The sequence below is a fragment of the Narcine bancroftii genome, chromosome 2 (genome assembly GCF_036971445.1).
Source record: "Narcine bancroftii isolate sNarBan1 chromosome 2, sNarBan1.hap1, whole genome shotgun sequence".
In the NCBI taxonomy this organism is placed as follows: Eukaryota; Metazoa; Chordata; class Chondrichthyes; order Torpediniformes; family Narcinidae; genus Narcine; species Narcine bancroftii.
Window position 1 is genome coordinate 373,132,977 of NC_091470.1, and position 10,874 is coordinate 373,143,850.

Here is a 10,874-nt window from a genome sequence, read left to right on the forward strand (position 1 = left end):
AGTCTGGGATTCCAGGTGATGTTGCTCCATCGGGCAAGGGTCAGACCACTCTGGCCTGTGTCCTGTGGACATCTGAGGGGGAAATCCCCAAAGATGCCAGGGCCGACTTCTGTCCCACTCACCTCCTTCTCTTCCTGCAGCTCGACGCCGATGATGCAAACCCCACGTTCGACGAGAAGCAAGGTCTGGATGAATATGACGTGCTCTCGATGCCCGTGTGAGGCCACGGAACCAATTGTACCATCCCAAGGCTGGGCAAGAATGTCTCTCGCCTCAACACCTGACCCTGTCACCATCAATTCCGCTTCACCCTCTCCTTCCCCCCATTCCACACCTCTACCCACCCCTCCACACCTTTCTCCATTCACCTCCTGATTATTCCGTCCTCTCCTCCACCCCTTCCCATCCTCCCATCAGATTGCAACCTTCCTCCATCCTTCTCCCTCCTCCTCCACCCGTTTCTCCCCCTCCACTCTTCCATCCATTCCCTTCAACCTCTCCTCCCATTCCCTTTCCACCCATCTCCTCCACCTACTCCCGTTCGCTCTCTACCCCCCATTCCACCTGCACCTCCCATTCCCACTCCACCACCCATTCCCCCTCTACCCCTCCCATTCCCCCTCTACTTCTCCTGTTCCCCCTCTATCCCTCCCCTTGTCTCTCTACCCCTCCTGTTCCCCCTCCACCTCCCGTTCTCCTCTACCATTCCCATTTCCCCTCCACCCCCCATTCCCCCTCCACCCCGCCTGTTCCCCCTCCACCCATCCCATTCCCCTCTACACCTCCCATTCCCCTCCACCCTTTCCATTCCCCCTCCACTCCTCCCAGTCCCCCTCCACCCCTCCCGGTCCCCCTCCACCCCTCCCATTCCCCCTTCAACCCTCCCATTTCCCCTCTATCCCTCCCATTCCCCCTTCTGTTCCCCCTCTATCCCTCCCATTCCCCCTCCAGCCCTCCCGTTCCCCCTCTACCCCTCCCATTCCTCCTCTACCTCTCCCGTTCCCCCTCTATCCCTCCCCTTGTCTCTCTACCCCTCCTGTTCCCCCTCCACCTCCCGTTCCCCTCTACCATTCCCCCTCTACCTCTCCCGTTCCCCCTCTATCCCTCCCCTTGTCTCTCTACCCCTCCCGTTCCCACTCCACCACCCATTCCCCCTCTACCCCTCCCATTCCCCCTCCACCCCGCCTGTTCCCCCTTCCCCCATCCCATTCCCCTCTACACCTCCCATTCCCCCTCCTGTTCCCCCTCTATCCCTCCCATTCCCCCTCCACCCCCCGTTCCCCCTCTATCCCTCCCATTCCCCCTTCATCCCTCCTGTTCCCCCTCTATCCCTCCTGTTCCCCCCCAACCTTCCCATTACCCCTCCACCCCTCCCATTCCCCGTCTATCCCTCCTGTCCCCCCTCCAACCCTCCCATTTCCCCTCTATCTCTCCCATTCCCCCTCCATCCCTCCTGTTCCCCCTCTATCCCTCCTGTTCCCCCTCCAACCCTCCTATTTCCTCTCTATTCCCTCCCATTCCCTCTCCACCCCACCCATTCCCCCTCTCCAGCCCACCCAGCCCCACCTGCAACCATGGAGGTGCTGTGGATTGCCCACCTGCCCAGCTGCACACTAGGAGCATTCCCATTATGCCTGGCCATGCCTGGACCACCCGCAGCATGTGATTGTGATGTGATGTTCTACCTGCCCGCCCCCCTCCAGTGGAAAGACACCCATGACAATGCCTACAGCTCTAAAGTGTGGAGGTGTTGGTTCGCAGCAACTTCATCACAGTCAGAAGGTTCCCTCTGGGAGGCAAGGGTTGGATGGAGCCTCAGCGGGACTTGCAGTAACAGCAGGACGTACAGTAACAGCGGAACGTGCAGTAACAGCAGGACGTACAGTAACAGCGGAACGTGCAGTAACAGCAGGACGTACAGTAACAGCAGGACGTACAGTAACAGTGGGCTGTGGCTTGGCTGATTGCTGGTGAACAACCTGGCCAGATTTCTGATGGCCATCCCAGCTGAAACCAGCAGAAGGGTGCCGAGCTGGAATCTGGGTGAGCATGGGTCGTGTAAAATCTCACCAAAGGTCTGTTTGATGCGGACGGAGGGAGATCAACGTCTGCCCCAGGAATGTGTTACCTCAAGACCAGAGTTACCTCCAGCACAGGCATTCCAGAACCAAAAATATTCAACCAAAATCTGATCAGCAGATTAGGATCAAGGGAGCATTGGGCTGGTTGGATTTAGGTGCAAACCTTCACTTTCCCTACCCACAGGGTTGTTGTACCTCGTGGAGATCCGTGCCCCAGTTCTTGACTACCACTCAGTGCCTCTTGGACACATATTCACATACCTTCACTGAGCAGGGGTGCCGGGCTTCATTGGTGGGTTTGGTCATCGATCAGTTACCATGCCCCACATCCACCACTGTCGGCATCATCCTGCCCCCATTCCCCTGTCTCTGTTCCCCACCCCTACCCCATTCCGCTTCCACTGTCCCTCACCCTGCCCCCTCTCCCCTCACCCTGCCCCTCTCCTTACCCTGACCCCATTTCCCTCCCTCTGCCCTCTCCCCTTACTATAACCCCTCCTTTCACTGCCCCTTCCCCTCATTGTCCCCCTCGCCTCCACCTCCCTCACTGCCCCCTCCATTCACTGCTCACCTCCCCTTTCCTTCCCCTCCACTCCCCTACCCACCTAACACCCATCCCCTCCCCTGCTTGCCTCACACCGTTCTCTGGCTTCAATGGGTTCCTGAAGATGGAAAAAAAAATTTGTATTTCTACAAGCCAATGTCGATTATTTCAGATTTCCAGTTAAATTTCAACTGATCATATTGTTTTCCTGTATATTTGTAACATGGGTGTCCACCATGAATGACCTGTATAAAAATAATTTGTCGTAGAAAAAAGAATATCATTTACAAAAAAAGCATCTCCAGAAGGGTAGGGTCTCTCAGTGCACATGTGAACATGGGTCTGTCACTATATAACACCGGGGTACAGTACTGGTGGGGACTGGTCTATCACTGTATAACACCGGGGTACAGGACTGGTGGGGATGGGCCTGTCACTATGTAACACTGGGGTACAGTACTGGTGGGGATGGGCCTGTCACTATGTAACACTGGGGTACAGTACTGGAGGGGATGGGCCTGTCACTGTGTAACACTGGGGTACAGTACTGGTGGGGATGGGCCTGTCACTATGTAACACTGGGGTACAGTACTGGAGGGGATGGGCCTGTCACTGTGTAACACTGGGGTACAGTACTGGTGGGGATGGGCCTGTCACTGTGTAACACTGGGGTACAGTACTGGTGGGGATGGGCCTGTCACTGTGTAACACCGGGGTACAGTACTAGTGGGGATGGGTCTGTCACTGTGTTACACCGGGGTACAGTATAAGTGGGGATGGGTCTGTCACTGTGTAACACCGGGGTACAGTATTAGTGGGGATGGGTCTGTCACTGTGTAACACCCGGGTTACAGTACTGGTGAGGATGGGCCTGTCACAGTATAACACTGGGGTACAGTACTGGTGGGGACGGGTCTGTCACTGTGTAACACCAGGTTACAGTATTAGTGGAGATGGGTCTGTCACTGTGTAACACCGGGTTACAGTACTGGTGAGGACGGGCCTGTCACAGTATAACACCGGGGTACAGTACTAGTGGGGATGGGTCTGTCACTGTGAAACACCGGGGTACAGTACTGGTGGGGACTGGTCTATCACTGTATAACACCGGGGTACAGGACTGGTGGGGATGGGCCTGTCACTGTGTAACACTGGGGTACAGTACTGGTGGGGATGGGCCTGTCACTATGTAACACTGGGGTACAGTACTGGAGGGGATGGGCCTGTCACTGTGTAACACTGGGGTACAGTACTGGTGGGGATGGGCCTGTCACTGTGTAACACTGGGGTACAGTACTGGTGGGGATGGGCCTGTCACTGTGTAACACCGGGGTACAGTACTAGTGGGGATGGGTCTGTCACTGTGTAACACCGGGGTACAGTATTAGTGGGGATGGGTCTGTCACTGTGTAACACCAGGTTACAGTATTAGTGGAGATGGGTCTGTCACTGTGTAACACCCGGGTTACAGTACTGGTGAGGATGGGCCTGTCACAGTATAACACTGGGGTACAGTACTGGTGGGGACGGGTCTGTCACTGTGTAACACCAGGTTACAGTATTAGTGGGGATGGGTCTGTCACTGTGTAACACCGGGTTACAGTACTGGTGAGGACGGGCCTGTCACAGTATAACACTGGGGTACAGTACTGGTGGGGATGGGTCTGTCACTGTGTAACACCGGGGTACAGTACTAGTGGGGATGGGTCTGTCACTGTGAAACACCGGGGTACAGTACTAGTGGGGATGGGTCTGTCACTGTGTAACACCAGGTTACAGTATTAGTGGAGATGGGTCTGTCACTGTGTAACACCGGGTTACAGTACTGGTGAGGACGGGCCTGTCACAGTATAACACCGGGGTACAGTACTAGTGGGGATGGGTCTGTCACTGTGAACCACCGGGGTACAGTACTGGTGGGGACTGGTGTATCACTGTATAACACCGGGGTACAGGACTGGTGGGGATGGGCCTGTCACTGTGTAACACTGGGGTACAGTACTGGTGGGGATGGGCCTGTCACTATGTAACACTGGGGTACAGTACTGGAGGGGATGGGCCTGTCACTGTGTAACACTGGGGTACAGTACTGGTGGGGATGGGCCTGTCACTGTGTAACACTGGGGTACAGTACTGGTGGGGATGGGCCTGTCACTGTGTAACACTGGGGTACAGTACTAGTGGGGATGGGTCTGTCACTGTGTAACACCGGGGTACAGTATTAGTGGGGATGGGTCTGTCACTGTGTAACACCAGGTTACAGTATTAGTGGAGATGGGTCTGTCACTGTGTAACACCCGGGTTACAGTACTGGTGAGGATGGGCCTGTCACAGTATAACACTGGGGTACAGTACTGGTGGGGACGGGTCTGTCACTGTGTAACACCAGGTTACAGTATTAGTGGGGATGGGTCTGTCACTGTGTAACACCGGGGTACAGTACTGAAGAGGACTGATGTTGATCAATGCTGGTGAGGATTCCACCATTTTACACCAATTATTGTTGAAACAACTTGATTTGTCCAGTTACCCTTAATGTTTAGGAGGAAGATCTCAATCTCAAAAAATTACAGCCCATTACAGGTCCTTTGATTCCCCTATGGAAACCTCCACAACATTCTAACCCTTCCTTCCCTCACACACATAACCCTCTATTTTTCTTCCATTTCTGAATATCTCAATTGTACCATCCTCCACAACTCCTGGCACATTTCACTCTAAACAACTTACTCTGACCTCTCCATAAATTCCCTCCATTCTCCTTAAACAGATGTTTGCTATTGTTGCCCTGGGGAAAAATGCACTGGCTGCCCACCCTGTCAATGTCTCTCATAATCCTGTCGGCCTCTATTAATTCACCTCTCAGCCTTTGATGGAAGTCCCAGCTCTGCTCACCTTTCTTCATAAGACTTGTTTCCCAGTCCAGGCAACATCCTGGTCAATCTCCTCTGCCTCCTCTCCACAGCTTCCACAACTGACCAGAACTGAACACACAATTGTGGTCTAACCAGAGTTTTAACGATCTGCAACATTACCCACGGCTCTTGACCTCATTCCCCCGGACTGATGAAGACCAGTTCACCATATGCCTTAACTACTCTATCAATCTTTGTGGCAATCTTGAGGGATCTGTGGACATGGACCCCAAGATCTCTCTTCCTAAATACTGTTAAGGAGCCTACCATTACCCTGCCTTCAACTTTGATCTTCCAAAATGCATCACTTCACACTTATCCAGATTGAACTCCATCTGCCACTTCTCCACCCAAATCTGAATCCTGTTATTGCCTATGACAACCTTCAGCTCCATTCACAACTCCCATGAGGGAGCTTGTCAAATGCCTTACGAAAATCCATATCAGCTCATCTACCTCCCTCTTTTGTCACCTTTTTGAAAAGCTCAATGATACACTTGAGGCGCGACCTGCCCCTCACAAAGCCATGCTGACTATCCAAGAGAATATTGTCTTTGTCTAAACCCTTCCCTGAGAATCCTCTCCAATAGTTTGCAAAACTGTTGTAAAACTTGCTGGGATCTCCCGGGGACCGACCATTTCAGTTCTGTGCCCCACTCCCAAGCTCATGGCCTCGGGCACTGTCCCACCAAGACCACCCACAAATTGGAGGAACAACACTTGACTTTCCGTCTTGACCCTCTCCAACTGGACGGCATTAACATCGATGTCTCCGGTTTCTGCTAACCTGTTCCCCATCCCTCTGTCTCCTTTCCTCCAGCTCTCCATTCAGAGCCACCCCCCCTCCCCTATTTGCTGCTGAGCGCTCTGTGGTGAGATGTAATTCCACCACGAGGGCACCAGGGGTCACCCCGGTGACCTTGTCTATAAAGCCGTCCAGAGCTCCAGTCCAGCCTTCCAGGTTCATCTTGCAGAAAGAGACAAGACCTCTTAGTGTACATATTAGTTTATTAAAGCTGCCTTATACTCCCACTGCTGGTCTGGTTATTGTCAGTACACTCTCCCTCCCTTCTGCACCTATTACCTCCTGCCTGTGGGACTGTGCTTCTCCCTCTGCCCCTCCCCCCCACCATTTTGTCCAGGCGCCTGCTGACATTTTGCTCCTTCCTCGATGAAGGGCTCAACCCCGAGACACTGTTTATGTATTTTTCTCTTTGTTAGACACTGTTTGACCTGCTGAGTTTCTCCTGCACCGTGTTTTTACTTCAACCACAGTGTCTGCAGACTTTGGTGTTTCACTTCTGTAAAACTTGCTGAACGCGTGGGGAAAATATGAGATTTAAATTTTAAAAGTCTTTGCAATCTGTCAATCAGAAACAAAACCGAATTCCCAGAAATGGTGAGCAGGTGAATGCGCGTTTGTTGAAAGAGATTTTGTCCTGAAGATCCTTCATCCAAACATTTAACAGGCTCTTGAACTTGAAATGTTAACTCTCTACTCATCGCCGTTTGTGATTCTGCCAACAACTGTGGTGTCATCGGCAAACTTATAGATGGCATTGGAATTGTAGAACGAGTAGAGCAGTGGGCTGAGCACGTGTCCTTGGGATGCCCCCGTGTTAATGAGGAGATGTTGTTTCCAATTTGTACTGACTGTGGTCTGATGAGAAAGTCAGGGATCAGTTGCAGATTGGGGAACAGAGTTTGTAGCTTCTTGACCAACACTGAGGGAATAATGGTATTGAAGGGTGAGCTGTAGTCTCTGAAGAGCAGCCATATTAATGAATTGCTGTTTTCGAGGTGATCCAGAGCTTAGTGGAGAACCAGTGATAACTGCATATGATGTGGAGCGACTATGACGATCAGCGATTTGCAGGGGATCCAGATCTTAAGCATGTGTTAATTCTGGCCATGACCAGCTTCTCAAAGCATTTCCTCACAGTAGAAGTTAGTGCTCCTGGGCGGTAGCCGTTGAGGCAGCTCACACAACTCTACTTGGGCCCTTTTGAAGCAGGTGGGTTCCTCTGACTGCAGCATTGAGGGGTTGAAAATGTCCATGAACACTCTGGCCAGTTGGTGGCACAGATTTTCAGTCCCTTATAAGGAACGCCATCAGGACCTGACACCTCACTAGGGTTCATCCTCTTGAATGATGTTTTGACGTCGACCCCAGAGACAGATATCACAGGGCCCTCAGCCTTTTCATGGATTCTAGTAGGCACTGTTTGGTTCTTCTCAAAGCGGGTATAGAAGGTGCTTAGCTCATTGGGTAGTGAAGCATCACAGACATCGACAGTGTTTGCCCTCGCTTTGTAGGCTGTAATGACCTGCACTCCCTGCCATAGTTGGTGTGTATCTGTCTCTGTCTCCAGCTTCCTCTGGAATTGCTTGAGATCCCCTTTCCAGTCTTCTGCTGAGATAAGCTTGTCAAGAGCAGGGTGTGAGCTGGGTCCTCACTGCAGGCCCAATAACATAAACATTAGAGCACAGAAACAGGCCTTTTGTCCCTTCTAGTCTGTGCCAAACCATTTTTTTGTCTAGTCCCACTGACCTGCATCCACTCCATACCCCTCCCATCCATGTACCTGTCCAAATGCTTCTGAAATGTTAAAATCGAAAGCTGGCATTCACCACTTCAGCTGGCAGCTCGTTCCACACTCCCACCACTCTCTATGAAAACAAGTTCCCCCTAAACTTTTCCCCTTTCACCCTTAACCCATGTCCTCTGGTTTGTACCTCACCCACCCTCAGTGAAAAAAGCTGACCTACATTTACTCTGTCTGTCCCCCTTCATAACTTTATATACCTTGATGAAATCTCCCCTCATTCTTTTACGCTCCAGGGAATAAAGTCCTAACCTGCTTAACCTTTTCCAGTAACTCAATGACCAAAACTGCACCAAATCTGGTCTCACTAATGCCTTATAAAACTTCACCGTAATATCCCAACTCCTGTATTCAATACTTTGATTTATGAAGACCAAAATGCCAAAAGCACTCTTTCCAGCTCTCTGGTGATACGTCCATTCTGCTGTGTACAAGTGGCTGGCCCACCCACTGATGAGTTGCACCCCAGTAGCTCCTCCCCTTGTGAACTGGGATTCAGTGTGTTGTGCTGTTGGCTGGCCCTGCCCCCATCTGCTCACATATACCCTGGTTTCCCACCTAAACCCAGAACCCCTCTGAAGGCAACTCACTGTGAGACCCTACCCTCAGTTATAAGCTAATAAAAGCATTTGTTCTCCCTCCAGTTGTGAGAGCTTTTATTCACGCTACAATTTTATTAGCTTATTCCCTAAACGATGGAAGTGCTACTCAAGCCAAGTTTGCTACTTATAGACCCTCTGTCCCCCGACGCGACTGAGTTCACGTACTGGCTAGGCTGCTTCCAGGCCTACCTGAACGCGACCAGAGACATCTTCCACACCGATGAACTCAGGAGGTCTGCACCCGTTTTGAGGGTAGAAATGAAAGGGTATGCAGTCATCAAGGACTGCACTACATATGATGTTGCCATCGAGGCTTTGAAGGCTCGGTACCTGTCGCAAAACAAGGTCCCAGCGAGGCACCAATTCGCTCTATGTCACCAACGGCCAGGAGAGACCATCGATGACTACCTGCTGGATCTGTAGACACTTGCCAAGAAGTGCAGGTATGAAGGCCTATGGGCCATGTTCGTGAGGAAGAACAGATCTGGGACACTCTAGTCACGGGGGTCTGCTCGAGGTACATGAGGCAGCGACTTCTTGATCTGATAAGACCTGGCTAGCCACGTTGAACTGACCAAGTCACTGGAATAGGGCAAGCTCGAGAATGATGACCTCGAAGCCAGCGAACGCATCCACCCAGATAAGTCCTTCCAAGGACCAGCTGCTCCTGCTACCTCTGCCCTAATGGCTGCCACTTCCTGTGTTGAGTGCTCCCGAGCAAGGGCCAGTATCCCCGATCTTGTTGCCCAGTTGTGCTCCCACTGTGGCAAGAAAGGGCATTGGGGGAGAGTTTGCCATGGGAGGGGAAGCCTGGGGAAGTCTGCGGCCTGCACCACTCCCGGATCCGATTCCAGCCCCAAGACATCTGCCCCGAATTCACCCAAACTTCACTCCAACGAAGGGTGGCAGTGAGAAAATGGTGCAGAAAGGCTCTGTGGACAATTTGCCGTGACCCAAATTCAAACTCGGCACCATCATCAGAGGGGGAAGGAGGGCGGCCATCTTGCCACACCATGAGGTCAACAACCATCTTCACAAGACAAAGGATCAGAAGCGACCACTAGGCCCAACAAGTCTATTCCGTAAATCTACACTAAGCTACTCTACACTAGTTCCAATTTCCAGCCTTTTCCCCATATCCCTTCATGCCCTCACTAATGAGATACTTGTCTATTTCTTGTTTAAATACTCCCAGTGATCTGGCTTCCACTGCTTTATGCGGCAGTGAGTTCCACAGATCCACGACCCTCTGGCTAAAGGAGTTCTTCCTAACCTCTGTTTTATATGGATAACCTCTAATTTTCAGACTATGACCCCTTCTTCTCGATTCACCCACCAAGGGAAACATCTTACCCGCATCCACCCTAATCTAAACCTTTCAAAATACGAAATGTCTCGATGAGATCCCCTTTCATTCTCTTATACTCCAATGAATACAACCCAAGAGCTGCCAAACACTCCTCATCGTCAGCCCTTGCATTCCAGGAATCATCCTGGTAAATCTCCTCTGCACCCTCTCCAACAACATCACATCCTTTCTAAGATAGGGGGCCCAAAACTGCACACAGTTCTCCAAATGAGGTCTCACCAGTGCCCCATAGAGCCTCATCAACACCTCTCTTAGACACTATTCCACTTAATGAGCAATTTCACCTGGTCATTAACCTTTAGGTTTCCCTGCACGAGGATACCCAGGTCCCTTTGCATATCCGAGGTCTGAATTTTCACCCCATCCAAATAGTATTCTGCCTGTTTATTTCCACTGCCAAAATGTACAACTGTACATTTCTCTATGTTAAATCTCATCTGCCATAATTTTGCCCAGTCTCCTAATCTGTCTATCTCCTTCTGCAACTTTACGGTTTCTACTACACTTCCCATTCCGCCACGTATCTTGATGTCATCCGCAAATTTGTCCACCAAAGCATTCATACCACAATCCAAATCATTAATATAAATTGTAAACAGCAATGGCCTTCAAGACCGACCCCTGGGGAACACCACTAGTTACAGGCAGCCATCCAGAACGGGAACCCTTAATTTCAACCCTTTGCTTCCTGCCTATCAGCCACTTTTCTATCCAGTTAATAACTTCCCTGTAATTCCATGGGCCGCCATCTTATTTA

At 51.2% G+C, this 10,874-nt stretch overlaps 1 protein-coding gene across 12 annotated transcripts in view; it reads left to right on the forward strand.

The window, feature by feature from the left end:
* Window positions 1–8,789, forward strand: part of LOC138755891 (anion exchange protein 2-like) — a 356,627-nt gene extending 347,838 nt beyond the window's left edge. For all 12 annotated transcript variants that reach the window (XM_069922672.1, XM_069922674.1, XM_069922670.1 and 9 more), the window contains one exon: window positions 141–8,789. In XM_069922672.1, the coding sequence (XP_069778773.1) occupies window positions 141–221 (81 nt within the window). In that variant the 3' untranslated portion in view covers window positions 222–8,789. The remainder of the gene's footprint in view (window positions 1–140) is intronic.
* Window positions 8,790–10,874: the final 2,085 nt, after the last annotated feature.